Consider the following 14444-nt stretch of genomic DNA (forward strand, 5'->3'; position numbering starts at 1 on the left):
GTTGTCGTGTAGGTCTGTAGGACATAAGTTGCTCTCTAGGTAAGCGCACTCGCTCTTCGGGTTCGAAAGCAAATAGTGCTGAAAGTGTGACAATGTTATTGTTTACATGTAGAAAACTGATTTATATTGATTTGGATTCTCCCTCTCGCGCACACATACACATCCAATGTACCCACACACATATGCATGCCTAGAAACATTAATTGTCTTTTTATTATTATTTACAGGCGGGTACGAGCACTGCCACGGAAGAAACCTTTAGAATCGCCCCTAGACAGTTGCCGATGTTAAAAGTATTAAACGACCTCATGGAGCGAATATCGTCGGAAAAAGCGCAGCGAGATCTGCATTTAGAATTTCATCGGAGAGCGAATGAAGTTCTAGATGCAGAAAAGGTAGGAGGCTTAAGTTTTATTTTATTTCGTCCTCGTTTAAATTGATAAGCTGATGAATCACGTGGTATGGCTGTTGTTTTATACCGCCTCACTCTTACCTTCGCAGGCTGAATCAACTTGTAGGCCCGAGGCCGTCACACCTGACGAAGACGAAGCCTGATGCTGTTTGCGTGCACTCGGCGACACTTGATGGCAGGGGTGTCAAACTCAATTACCCAGCGGGCCAAATCTCACATCACACACAAGGTGGCGGGCCGAAGGTTATTATTTATGTCCGATAACTTTTTATTGAACACTAAAAAAAATGAACTTTTTGCCTGATCAGATAAGTTACTTGGTAAGTTGATGTGAAACTGTGAACAATATAGAATTTGTTCTTTGCTGGAGATGTCATGCTTTGTATGATGTTGATCAAAATATTTGCTGTTGACAGAATATTGTTAATATTTTTTGCTTATTAACAGGCTACTCAAACATGTATAATTGAATCAAATGTTATTGTCATTTGGAATGCAAATGCCGTTTGCTTCCTCAGAAGCTAATTCAGAGCAATATTGAATGCCAGAGCTTCTTTGTGGATTTAGATTACCTAACCAATAGTTCTTCTTAGTAATCTATATCAGTGATGTTATTTAGATTGGGATTTTGATATGTTTCCTTCTTACCCTGTAATGATTTTTTATGTTATGTTCTGTCAGCAGACACAAAAATTTTCTGAAAAAGAATTAATAAAATATGCATTTGAATGTGCAAAAGTTCTTGTTTGATGTTAAAGAAGAAAGAAAGAAAAGGTGTGACTGGAGAGGGAGAGATTGGGGTAGCAAGCAATGAGTGAGAGGAGGTGAAACTGGACAACTTAATGAAGGGGAGGAGGATTGTGTTTCTTATTGAAGGGAGAGCCACTGCCGGGACAGTGTGTTTAAATAGGGAGAAGAGAAAAGGATTCGGAGAGAAGTGGACGCTTGTTTAAGAGTAGAGGGGAGCCATTTGCTAGACAGTGTGCCTCACTAGTGTAAGAGATCGAGTACATTTAGTTTGGAGGTTTGTGTTAGTCGAAGTGTGATTGCCAAGACAGTGAGTTTGAATAGTAGATTCCATGGATTTTTGTGATGTGTTAGAAGAACCATTGCCAAGACAGTGAGTTTGAATAGTAATAGATACAGGAATTTGTGTGATTGTGTTAGAGGAGACATTGCCAAGACAGTGAGTTTAAACAGTGTGCAAGGAGTTCGGTGGAGCTTGGTAAATGTGTTTGACGAAAGGAAGAGCCATTGTTATAGTGGACTGTGTTCATAGAGGTTTTTTATTTATTTATTTTTTATCAATAAACATAGGCAGACTCGTATAGCAAAATCGTTTGTTTATTTGAGTGAAAGAGCAGGCAATTGTCCGACTCCCGCTGGTGTGCTCGAGAGACCTAGCTTGGTGTCGTGACACAAGCCGATACAGAGCCGAATGAAAACGCGAAGCGTTAGGGAAGGAAGATGGGGACAGTGCCTCGTTGCTAACGTGTGTATCACTGTGAGTGAAACGACCCATTGTCTGAAAAATCACAGCGAGATCTGCATTTAGAATTTCATAGGAGGGCGAAGGAAGTTTTAGATGCAGAAAAGGTAGGAGGCTTAAGTTTTATTTTATTTCGTCCTCGTTTAAATTGATAAGCTGATGAATCACGTGGTATGACTGTTGTTTTATACCGCCTCACTCTTACCTTCGCAGGCTCAATCAACTGAACGTTGTAGGCCCGCTTTCGATACCGGGTGCCCTGCTTCACGCGAGACCAGCGGTGAGGCCGTCACACCTGACGACGAAGCCTGATGGTGTTGTGACACTGCTGAGAAAATGTCATCACAAGGCGATCCAAAATATATACATATTATTATTATATGGACCGAATTTCAGATGTCTGCAATATCTTTTTGTATTTTTCCCCTATGCTTTAAACTGTCGTGATTTTAATAAGTAAATTTTAAATAATTATTTAATTATTTAAATAATTACATCTGCTCCAGTTTCAACATTCATATTCGATCAACTGTAGTTCACACCGGCGGCTGACTAGCATGTGAATAAAAAGAAAATTCTTTCTATGTTATGAAAAACAAGAGACCCTCCCGATCCCCCGAAAGTGTTTTAGCCAAATCCCTACATTATTCCAAACTGCTCTTTAGGTAATTATACCTTAAAACAGTCGGGGTGTCCGAATTACAGTTTGAAAGAAGACAACAGGTTCTATTGGCTTTCTTGTTAAAGGATAACCTCCCACCAACCGTTAACCCTTGTTGTCGCAGTGGGTCATCGAGGACTCTGCTCGTTCACCACAGAGTGGTTTATACCCAGCTAGGCTCCACCCACTTATATCTATTATTCCAGGAGGTTTTTTTTTTTTTTTTTTTTTTTTGTGGGACAATGAAACCTTCCGTACGACTGTCGGGTCTTTTGTGGAGGTTTGGTCGTGGGCACAGCGGTGACCTGCGATGATACAATTCCCATGGACGACGGTAGTGGCCACGGCACGTTGATAATAGAGCGCCACCCTTAGACACAGGGTCGTGCATGCAGTAAAGATGATATTCACACAAGAAATGCAAAACACTTTGATGACCGTGCTTGTCAAACCAATACGTTTCTTTTTTTTTAAGGAAAATATTATACATAAAGTATCAAGATATGAATATATCTAAACTGATGTGACCTTCATTAATAATAAGGTTTGCGCAGCCTGAAGTCTAAACATAGTTTTAGATACACGTGCACATACCACTGTGCACAAAGGATGCCTCACCACAAAGACCACAAAGAAGCGAAAGAGTAGTCGTAGTCGTAATTAAGCATGCACTGCCAACAGATCAGCGTTTGTATGAGGACGGGTGGCGGGTGTACAGCCTCCCCGGCAAACACCGTACCTCAATTCAGTCGTCTCCAACGGCACTCAGACCCTTCATTTTCCACGGTGGCCCATTGACAACGAGCTTTTTTACACACACTGACCTGAAAAAGATCTCACCTTGTGAAATACTTTACCTTCAGTCAGAACATTTGTGTTTTGCGGAAGTTCACTGTGTCACTCGGTGGGCGTTTGCGAGAAAATACTTACGTGCCTAAGTGCTAACACTGTCAGCCGCAAGTGCTGATACTTACTGTCATACCCAGGTGCTAACACTGTCAGAACCAAGTGCTGATACTTACTGTCATACCCACGTGCTAACACTGTCAGTCTCAAGTACTGATACTTACGGTCATATAAGTGCTATAAGTGCTAAACTGCTGCGAGTACTCGAGTGTTAACATACTCGTGTTAATATTTCTTTTCCCCATCAGCACGGAAAAGCACAAATGAAATCGTGTCAAACAGTAGAACTGTGTAGCACGTGTATGCTGACTGTAGGTATAGCTAGTAAGTAACCCTGTACCATGTACACCGCTCGTATTGCAGACTTCACGTTGTAAGTACAGAGTTTTGAATTTATGTTTAGAGACATCTGGCAAGAAACAATAATTTCTTATCTTACCACAGAATTTGGTGTCATAAAAATATTTCTTGATGGCATGAAAAAAATGTGGCTGTCATGGCTGCTTAAAAGCCTTGACTTTATTTTGTTGTTGGTTCTGAGTGTTTTTTTAAATAAACCTTTTAAAAGGTGTAAAAATGTCAGCTCAGCATGTGTAAAGGTTTGTTTCCTAATAATAGTTGAATGACTTGTAATAGCTAAGCCTATTCACCTGTTGAAAACACCTTTCTTTGCCTTGCTCGTGTAGCTGTCTTCCCAAGGTACAAATTAAAGTACCCAGATTAAAAAATTTTAATATATTAAACGACCAGCATCTGAAAGATGAGCGATTCCTACTTATCAAAATGGAGACGCATCAGAAGAAATTGCAAGGACATGGCTGACTGCTTGTCCGAAGCAAAATATAGACTTAAAATAAGAGCAGAAACTAAAGAGGAAAACAGTTTTTTAAATGAGAAAGATGAGGATTTCTGTGATTTCCATAGAGCAGAACCTGTTACTGTTAGCGAAGACGTCGATGAGCAACAGACTGTTAATGCTAGTATGGAATTAGACGTTAGTACTGGAGAGCAGGATTCTCCTGAAAAATGCCTTTTAGACTCAGATTTTGACGAATTTTCATCTAGTTCTGATTCAGAAAATTCTGAAAACGATGACTATGACCTTGTGCGTGAATTGGGAAGGTGGGCCTCATCATTTAACATTACAGTTGTTGCTGTTAGTGCCCTTTTATCTTTGTTGAGAATTTATCATCCCTCTCTGCCAAAAGATCCACGGACTGTTATGAAAACTGCAAGACATATCAACGTCAGAACAATAGAGGGTGGATCATACTATCACTTTGGCATTACTAACTGCTTATCAAAATTAAAAGGCTTGACAGACTATTTGCTAAGTCAAACATCTAAGCTTGTGCCAGTTATTCACCTTCAGATTAATGTTGATGGCTTGCCACTTTTCAAGACATCTTCTACTCAGCTTTGGCCAATAACTGGTAGAGTATGTAAACCAATTGAAACTGATCCCTTTTTGATCGGCCTTTATTGTGGGGGGGGATGCATTAGAAGAATTAGATGTACTTTTATGGTGTGGGTGTGCATTAAGAGACCTACATTTATCACACTAAGAGATTTCGGTTTGCTTTTAGGGTCCACCGTCAGACGGTCAATTGCTGAATCATCATCATCAGCACCAGCAACATCTGCTACCGACTGTAAGTAAGATTCTACTTAAACTTATAATTATTACATTCAGAGAACTAGAAGTACTTATTGGTTATATTTTTGCATGTGATATATATATATATGTAATCACCTTGTACTTACAGGTATTTTAAATATCAACATTCAGAATTTTTTCTTTTTTTTTCCAGTGGTTGTACAAATGATTCCAAGTTTTTTTGAAAAAACATTAAAACAAATCCAAGAATTAAAGAACGCTGTAGAGATCCTGCAGCGGAAGATGGACCAGCAAACCCAAAGCAATGTGGCTGCCAGCAATACAACTCCTGCCCCTCCAGATACCTTCCTCTTTCCACTGCAGGAAATTGATCAATTGCAGAGGTTAAACAATGCTTTGGCAGAGGAGGGTACCAGACAAAGAATGGTAAGATGTAGAAAAAGTTTTGTCAGTAAGGGCAATGCCAAGAGACATGAAAGAATAACCAGGAGTAAAAAGTAACCTGTTAGTGTTTACTTCTTCCATATTTGTCTTAGCATATCAGCTCACCCATTGTACTTGTTATCTTCAGAAGATTTACAAATGTAAACACATGGGATTTATATCTATATATATAAGCAGACTGTTGCTGATCGAAACTTTTTTTTTGTTTTTTGTTTCAGGTTTGCTATCTGAGCTATTTTGGGGGCCAAACACCAAAAGAAGCACTATACCGTATACTGATGTATCTGCTTGCTCCAAAACTATCAATTTTATACAGCTTGGAAGGACGAAAAGGGAAACTTAGATTCAACACCTTACAACATGTGAAAACCACAATTTATGGTAAGTAGCATTCACAGCAGTTTTGGGGATTTGGGATGGAGATTTTTAAGCTTACCTTTCTAGTCACAATTAAAGAGTGCCCTCAACACCTAGCTTGTCACTAATTTGAATTTGGCACCATTTTAAGTGCCCTTTTTTCTGCAACTTCCAAGACACTAGTCTTTGATTTACATTAGTTGCTGTAAAAAAGGAGTGGCAGATCTCGAGACAACGTCGACGAGGAAGAATTAGACTCCACGTTCGCTCGTGCAAAGGCTGAAGGGGAAGCTCTCGGTCTCAAAGGTGTCGAGCTTGTGAACTACATTAAAGAACAGCGCCAAGCTGAAGCAGAGGCGGAACAGCGCCGACTACAAGCTGAAGCAGAGGCAGAACAGCGCAAGGTTCCAGGCTGAGGCAGAAGAGCGCAGGCTTCAGGCAGAAGAGCGCAGGTTCCAGGCTGAAGCAGAAGCAGAAGAACGCAGACTTCAAGCAGAGGAGCGCAGGCTCCATGCTGAAGCAGAGGAGCGACAGGCAGAAAGAGAATTTGAGCTGCAGAGGCTGCGCATCCAAATGCATGGCGATACAAATGAAAATGCAGCAAAACCGTCACGCTCTAGTTCCGGACATCAGCAAGAGCTGAAAATCAAGCTCCCATATTTTGAAGATCGCGACGACCTAGAAGCCTATCTAAGAAAGTTCGAAAGATCTGCAAAAGTGCAGGGGTGGCCTGAAGATCAGTGGGCTCCACGTTTAGGAGCGCTGTTGAAAGGCAAGGCCGGCGAAGTATATAGTCGGCTAGACGACGATGATGCCAGTGACTATGATATTTTAAAGAAGGCCCTGCTCAACAGATTTCGTCTCACAGCAGACGAGTACCGCAAAAGGTTCAGAGACGCCAAGAAAATACAGGACGAAACCACGCAAGAATATCTAGCCAAGATTGATATGTGGTTATCCAGATGGCAGGAGCTAGCTGGAAGAAAAAGTACCTATGAAGAAATAAGAGACATGTTCCTTCAAGAAAGAGAGAGTCAAGAGCTCTGTAGAGAGTAAACATTGCGTTAACGGCCTTCAACGTTATATACAACGTTCTTCTGTGGGAGGTTATCACTTGTATTCTGAGGTGTATGGATTCGATGTGAGTGTATCGACTTCACCCATACAAGTGATATGGCATTGGCCACTGTGGATTATTCCTGAAGGATTATAGATTCGCTAACGATCATCGGCGTTGATCCGCAACGTTCAACCGTATAAGGTGTAGCCCAGACATCACTTCGTATTCTATGGTGTGGTGTAGGTATTGATTCCATTGGAATATATCAGCTTCGCCGATACAAGTGACTTACGAACTTCGTGATATAACTCGTTGGATTTAACCTGCTGGTCCAGTCGGTCATCTCGTCAGCCCGTCAGACAACCATAGGAGAGGGTTGGGCGGTGAGGGAGTAGTGCTATTTTATTTTGTTTCATTCACATTTCATCACCATTTAATTTCCTAAACATTAAATGTGTTAATCGTTGGCCGGACCTTTTTGCTGAAAAAGGTGGAAGAGTGCGGCGAGCGTGGTTTACAAGCAGATGTTTACACGCGCTCGCATACACATTTAAACACTCTTCTCAAAAACGTTACACCCCCCCCCCCTTAAATAATCTGATAGGAAAACAATGAGGTGTTGATTATTAAGCTAAAATAGTTAAATTGTAGATCACTAATGAAGTTTTAAGTGACGGCGTGGCTTTGTTGGTGAATCTGTGAAAAGAGTGCATGGAACTCTTTCATCACTGCATGCATGCTCGGTCCTCATCAGCTCTATTGGTACACTTAGTACTACAAGAATTCCGAAGAAAAAATGCATGATGGAGGTCCCTCAAGAAAGCCGAATGAAGTATCTAACGACCTGTCTGATGTCACTCTGTCACAAACCTGCTGCGATATATTTTTTAAATATTTTTTTTAAGCTAGGAAAGGGATAGGGAAAAGTAATTGAAAGGGGGAGGTTGAAAGACACCAATTACCGCGGCTGTCGGTGTCAACTGAGGCGTGTTTTAATTAAGTTGGTGTTGATATGTTGTTTTGTTGAAAGAACAAAGGAAAGAGTGTGGTAGTGTTTTGGATGTTTGTAGTGTAACTCAGTCATGATGATGTTGAACCATACAGGATTTTGAAACATTTTACCACTGTAGCACTCTAGAAGTGTACTGAGTTATGCAATTTTTAGTAGAGAGTCGGCGTCGAACGGCCCAGGATTGCCCCTCCCCCAACCCGACGGCTTACGTAATAACCGGCCTGGAGCTGCCCACCCGCGGCTACTGGGTCATTGTTACATCAGCAGTTACGACGTTGCCGGAGCTGCCACCCGCGGCTACTGGGTCATTGTTACATCAGAAGTTACGCAGGTGCCTGAGCCACTTAGGGAAACAAAGACAAGACAGGGGTGTCCAGTGGCTCCACGTGGGCTGGGGGAGGGGGTGGATGGTCCTGGAATGTTCAACGGTAGGGAGTATAAATAGCCTAGCTTTACAGTGGAGGGGGCCTCTTTTGATTTGGAGTTAAGAGTGAGAGAGAAGGCAGGCCAGCCGCCGAGAAAAGAGTTGAATAAAGAAACTTCAGCTGAGAACTCCATCTTGTGTTGTTCCTGTACAACGTAGCCCAACCTTACGTAGCCATTTTGACGTATTGGTTACACCACGAAGAAAAAATGTTACATTTGAAATAAGGATCGATTCGCCAAAGAGTTATTCTAAATTTATTTCCAACTGAAGAAGAAATGGCGGAAAAGAAGAAACAAGAACCTGTAATTCACGTTGTGTGAGAGGAAATGCAAATGCAATCTCTACCTTTTCGGATGAAAACAATGTAATAACATTATTTAAAGATAACATTTGTCACCGAGTGGTGGGGGGCTGCGGACTGACGACAACAGTCCAACACTCAAACCAAAAAGGCAGGAACCGTCAGCAGGTGCACAACTCTTTAATGCACGGGCTAGAACAATGGCTACGGCTGCGTCGCTTGTCTTCGCGCCTTCTCTGAACCGCTGTCGTCTGCTTTTTTTTTTTTTTTTGTCGTCACCTTATCTTGACGTCACATCACCGTATGTCATTTACTCAATGGTTAGGTTTGAGATCTGCCTATTGGCAGTGTCGACTTCAATTTTTAATTACCTTTCTCCAGCTACTTCACAAATGACATCCGGCCCTTTACACATTAATTTTTTTCAAATAGCCACATTGTGGAGGAAGTGAGCAATATGATAAAAAAGAACAGCTACATCTTCTGATAAATTCTCCCCAAAACTATGTGTAGTTAAAATGCATATTTAAACAGGTTTATACACATTGTTTATACTTAAAAAAAAGTAAATCAAAGATTTAAGGTCAGAACAACTGATTGTGTTTATTTTTAAAGGCAATTTTAGTCATAAATTTACTATTATATTTTTTAATTCGTTTTATATTTGTTATATTAGGAGCAATTATTGGCTTTTTCTTTGTAAGTGGTACTTCACATTCCTTCTACACAAAGAGCAAGAATTCTAATTGATGATGACAGCCTCACAGTTTACGCCGACACCCCTCGTTATGCCAATGTTATTAATTATTAAAGACGATAGGGCTCTCTTTCTGTCATGCGGCATTCGCTTCATCTATCAGTATATATATAGTCTATCAGTAGCTATGCAAGTGGATTGCAGTGGTGACAATATAGAAATGTATTAAGCTGTGTCGATTTATTAGCCAGCAAAAAAGTCAATTTATACAGATTGTTCCACAGAATATGGACCATGTCTGTTTTTACTGAGACAATCTCCTGCAAACAGCATTTAAATGATTAAAAAAAAAAAATATGATGCCGCCTCACTGACAACACACATCCGCTCAGTGTTGTGTTTGTTTACTCCAAACATTACAAGCCTCCTAGCTCTCAAATTATTCCAAGACAGTCTGTTAACAACACTTTCCTTTATTGTCCTCTAGAATCCAGACTAAAGTAAGCACAAACGATTGCAAAGAAGAAATACACATCTTCTGTCACACCTAGAAACCTTCCCAACTTTTTTGTAATTATGGTCTATACTTCTGATGACACCCTTTAAATCATCCTTTATACCATAATACATCTCAAACACTTTTCTTTCTTCAGACGAAAGCTTACCGGACATTCTCCAGTTAGCAGACAAATATGACATGGTTCATATATACAGTGTTGCCAAGTATTTCATCATAAAGAAACTCCACGACTCCAGGCTAACTAATGTGACCGACCACACTCTTTATTACCTTCACATCGTGGAAAGGAGCGGAAAACTGGAATCCATAAGGAGCCATCTTATATGGTTAGCCGACCAAATACCAATTAAAGAACTGGAGGAATGCAGGTTTTTCAATTCCTTGCCTGCCGCAGCAACAAAAGATATTCTGCTATCTATACTTCTGATGACACCCTTTAAATCATCCTTTATACTATAATACATCTCAAACACTTTTCTTTCTTCAGACGAAACCTTACAGGAGCTCCTATCAAGCAATATCAACCGCCTTTTGTGCGTTTCTTTATTGTTGTTACACTTGCAGACTTTGCTGACATAGCCATTGAAGGTATTCGCTAAACCAATGTAGGCTTAACCATACTGCACGCGCGCTCGGTCCTCATCAGCTTTAAACGACTTTATTTTAGCATCTGAAAACCAAGTACTACAAGAATGCAGAATAAAAGAAGAAGGGAGGATCGTCCAGAAGTTCCTGACGACCTCTCTTTGGATGCGGCGACGCCGTGATCCAGCAGAACCAACACTTCAAGCTCGCAGACCGGGTGTCAACGGAGTGAACTCATCCTGAAGAAGAGTGTCAGAAGAGTGTGTCCTTACCCAATCAACAGAAGCAGCAACCTAACCAGAGCTGCGAGCAGCAGCCCCAACCGGCCCTGCCAGCAGCAGCCCCAACCAGACTGCCAGCAGCAGCCCCAACCAGACTGCCAGCAGCAGCCCCAACCACCTGCCAGCAGCAGCCCAACCAGCCCTGCCAGCAGCAGCCCCAACCAGACTGCCAGCAGCAGCCCATCCAGCTCTGCCAGCAGCAGCCCCAACCAGACTGCCAGCAGCAGCCCCATCCAGCTCTGCCAGCAGCAGCCCCAAACCAGACTGCCAGCAGCAGCCCCAACCAGACTGCCAGCAGCAGCCCCAACCGGCCCTGCCAGCAGCAGCCCCAACCAGACTGCCAGCAGCAGCCCCAACCACCTGCCAGCAGCAGCCCCAACCAGCCCTGCCAGCAGCAGCCCCAACCAGACTGCCAGCAGCAGCCCCATCCAGCTCTGCCAGCAGCAGCCCCAACCAGACTGCCAGCAGCAGCCCCAACCGGCCCTGCCAGCAGCAGCCCATCCAGCTCTGCCAGCAGCAGCCCCAACCAGACTGCCAGCAGCAGCCCCAACCAGCCCTGCCAGCAGCAGCCCCACCCAGCGGCAGGCTGCATAAACCTCATGCTGATAACTGTAAAGCGTATGAGATATCTTCCAGTGGATCAACTGCAGGTCACGGAAGTTGGTATTTTAGGTTTTGTTGTTGATCGAACCAGGGCCTACATGGGCCCCACAGCAGGAGGACTCCCCGAAGCAGGTAGTAAATCTTTTAGTAAATCTTTCTAAATTCTTGTCGAAGCAATTAACTTAGTTTTTGTTATGACGTGACATGGGTTTCCGTTTTTTTTTTCAATAGTTATGTTTAAGCTAAAAGGTACCATAGGGTCCAAAAGAAAACTCTTGAATGAAGTTTCTCAGATAAATATTAGGCTAAACATTCAATCTATTGACATGTTGCGTGACCGTAGATTCACAGATGTCAGTGGGAAGGTCCTAATGCCTAATGTGAACAGTGCAGTGAGTGGCTCATCGTGTCAAAGATGAGCAGAGGGATTTTTTCAATCCTAGCCAGTCTTGAAAGTGATCTTCAAGCGTGTTATTAACTACAAGGCAACAGAATCTACCTGCCCGAAGGGAGAGCTGAACCCAGGACAGCCAAGCTTCACTGTATTGGCGACAGGCGCTAAGTGTTGCACCACCGGACAGCCTCACACACAGAAGGCGAGAGAGAGAGAAATAGAGCTATGCACAGTACTAGAAGATCAAGGCTCTGGTTCTAGAAAGAGATACGTTTCTAAAGACCTTTTGTTTTTTTTTTGTTTTTTTTGCGAATACGGAGGGGCAACTAGTGTAGTACAGATGTGTAGACCAAACATTTTTGTTTTAATTAAGGTGACTACAAGCAATTATGCAAAGGCTTGGAGTTTATCCCGTGACTGATCGGGGATGTACTTCATAAGCTCGTTACAGCTTTGACTCAGAAAATCCTGGAGTCATGAGTACTTCCAGAATACTTATAACATAACAGCTAATTATATTTATGCCACTATCACAAACTAGCTGTACATTTATTGCCATTTATTGAATGATAACCTTTTTTTTTTTTTTTTACAAATTCATTTTCGTGCTCAGATGGTTCCTGTATTTTTACATGGGTATCATTTCGCACCCAAACGCGTTTGAAAATCCAGTGACTGTAAAATTATGATTTCTACTTGTTTGCACATCGCTGGCTAGGTATTTTACCTATTTAGTCGATTTGCAAGAGCCTTAGAAGCACGGTGAATTGTTCGAGAAACTGTCGACTTATATAATATGTGTGTCGATCGTATCTCCTACAACTATTTGAAAACATCCCGAATAATAGAATCGAAAACATGACTCCGAAGGCTTGTTTTCCCCGTATTTTGTTGTAGTTCACGATAACGATTAACAAGTTTAAGATCCATTGTGAAAAGGGATATAACTTTCATCTACCAAAAACAAGTTTCACATCGTCGTCCTATGCTTCTTCTCCAAAAATTAGCAGTGCAACCGGCTCCTGTTGAAGAATGAAAAGAGTGTGATCCTGATGCTAAGCCAAAGATGGAATGAGTCAAAACTGTCAAGCATAACAGTCCATTTATTTTTTGTCCTTCAAAACACTTTCGCCCATCGACTTAAGATTCAAGGATATTCCGCAGGCAGCAAATCACGCAAAATGTTTATCTTTAGAGTCTTTCATCAACCAGTCTTTATATTTTTCTTCCTTTAGCCAGTTCTCCGGAAAAGAACACTTCCCCGGCGTTTTTTGAATAGTCAAGAAGACTAAGAAATGTGGTCATCCGTCAATACTAAAATCTCGTGAAACGCAAGTTTTCGTCGCGAACGAGACTTGGCAGTCATGTGATTAAAATAGCGGTGAAGCGAAGAATATCGTATTTTACGACTCCGAAAATAAATTTGTGGGTTTCTAAAAGGGCATGAAAAATAAATCTGTGGTAATATTATATCGATATAAGGACTTGTAAGGGTCACAGAGAAAATGTAAGGACCTGTGTGCGAATTTGTACGGACCGCATGGCAAATATAAGGACTTATAAGGCCTTACGGCGAAAATTCAATATGTGAGGACTTGTAAGGACCTTGTAAGGACCTGTGAACCCTGCTGCAACAAGCCACCGAAGACGGATGGGTAACTAAAAGCATAAAAGACCGTTTCAGGTTAACTGTGCTCACAAGCCTACCGGCCTCGCAAGTCTCTATGGATGCGGCGACGCCGGGCTCCACTAGCAGAACCGACACTTCAATCTCGCAGACCGGGTCTCAACGGAGTGAACTCATCCCGAAGAAGCGTGTCAGAAGAGTGTGTCCTTACCCAGCGCGATCCAATCAACAGAAGCAGCAACCTAACCAGCGCGGACGGCATTGCAGGGGGAAGTCGCCAGATGAAAACGATGCCTAGCCCCCCACAGGCGATGTCTGGTGCACCCGGCCTACCCCACACCCAACAGGCGATGTCTGGTGCATATGACTGAGAGCAGAGGTGGCCGGACGATGCCATATTACATTTTATTAAGGATAAAAGATTTCAGACGAATTAAAATCCTAGAAACTGATTTTGTTTTGCTTTTTCGCTTCCTTTACTTTTACTCTGTGTGTGTTTTCGCGTAAATGTTGGAACTTGATAATTGGTGTGTATATTTCTATCTCTTTGGCGACGCAAGGCTTCAACTAGGTCACATTACCCTGGCACGCATGGCATCCACCACTTTAAAAAAAAATCATTAAAAAATAACTATAAGAGATAGAAACAAAATTTAAAATGATAATAAGAGATTGAACTGAGTACGCGCGAAAAAAAATCACTGCGGAGCACCGTATGCTGGCCCAGTTAAATGATCCTATTCAGATTATTGGATAAATGATATGTTGTTGCGATCGAGTGTGTGCGTGTGTTGTGCTTGCGTGCGATCGAGTGTGTGTGTGTGCTTACGTGCGTGTGAGCGATACAGTATGTGTGTGCTTGCGTGCGAGCGAGTGTGTGTGTGTGTGCGTGCGAGAGCGTGTGTTGCGCTTGCATGCGAGCTAGTTTGTGTGTGCGCGCTTGCGTGTGCGAGCGAGCGAGTGTGCGTGTGTGCTTGCACATGCGAGAGAGAGTGTGTGCTTACGTGCCTGTGAGCGATAAAGTATGTGTGTGCTTGCGTGCAAACGAGT

The 14444-nt window shown here is 42.3% G+C and overlaps 1 protein-coding gene and 1 long non-coding RNA gene across 9 annotated transcripts in view; one reads left to right on the top strand and one right to left on the bottom strand.

Annotated features, from left to right (window-relative positions):
- The window catches only part of LOC112574129, a 28912-nt gene continuing 14468 nt past the window's right edge, over positions 1 to 14444 (bottom strand). Inside the window, exons 15-16 of one of the 4 annotated variants that reach the window (XR_003101349.1) lie at positions 2107 to 3386; positions 1 to 78 (exon numbers count right to left, since the gene is read on the bottom strand). This is a non-coding gene — a long non-coding RNA (uncharacterized LOC112574129). Of the gene's footprint in view, positions 79 to 2106; positions 3387 to 14444 lie in introns of those variants that run through there. The other 3 variants (XR_003101350.1, XR_003101352.1, XR_003101351.1) reach the window with 3 other exon arrangements.
- Positions 3380 to 14075, top strand: LOC112574075. Of its 5 annotated transcripts, XM_025254910.1 has the most exons (5): positions 3380 to 5120; positions 5280 to 5512; positions 5749 to 5911; positions 10038 to 10230; positions 10572 to 10889. In XM_025254910.1, exons 1-5 carry the CDS (start codon positions 4229 to 4231, stop codon positions 10576 to 10578), a joined length of 1488 nt encoding a protein of 495 aa, XP_025110695.1. In that variant the 5' UTR covers positions 3380 to 4228; the 3' UTR covers positions 10579 to 10889. The 5 variants fall into 5 exon arrangements, with proteins under 5 accessions (XP_025110695.1, XP_025110699.1, XP_025110694.1 ...); XM_025254914.1 differs by lacking the exons at positions 10038 to 10230; positions 10572 to 10889 and adding an exon at positions 13452 to 14075; XM_025254909.1 differs by having other exon boundaries at positions 10038 to 10889.

The sequence above is a fragment of the Pomacea canaliculata genome, linkage group LG10, assembly GCF_003073045.1.
Source record: "Pomacea canaliculata isolate SZHN2017 linkage group LG10, ASM307304v1, whole genome shotgun sequence".
Lineage (NCBI taxonomy): Eukaryota > Metazoa > Mollusca > Gastropoda > Architaenioglossa > Ampullariidae > Pomacea > Pomacea canaliculata.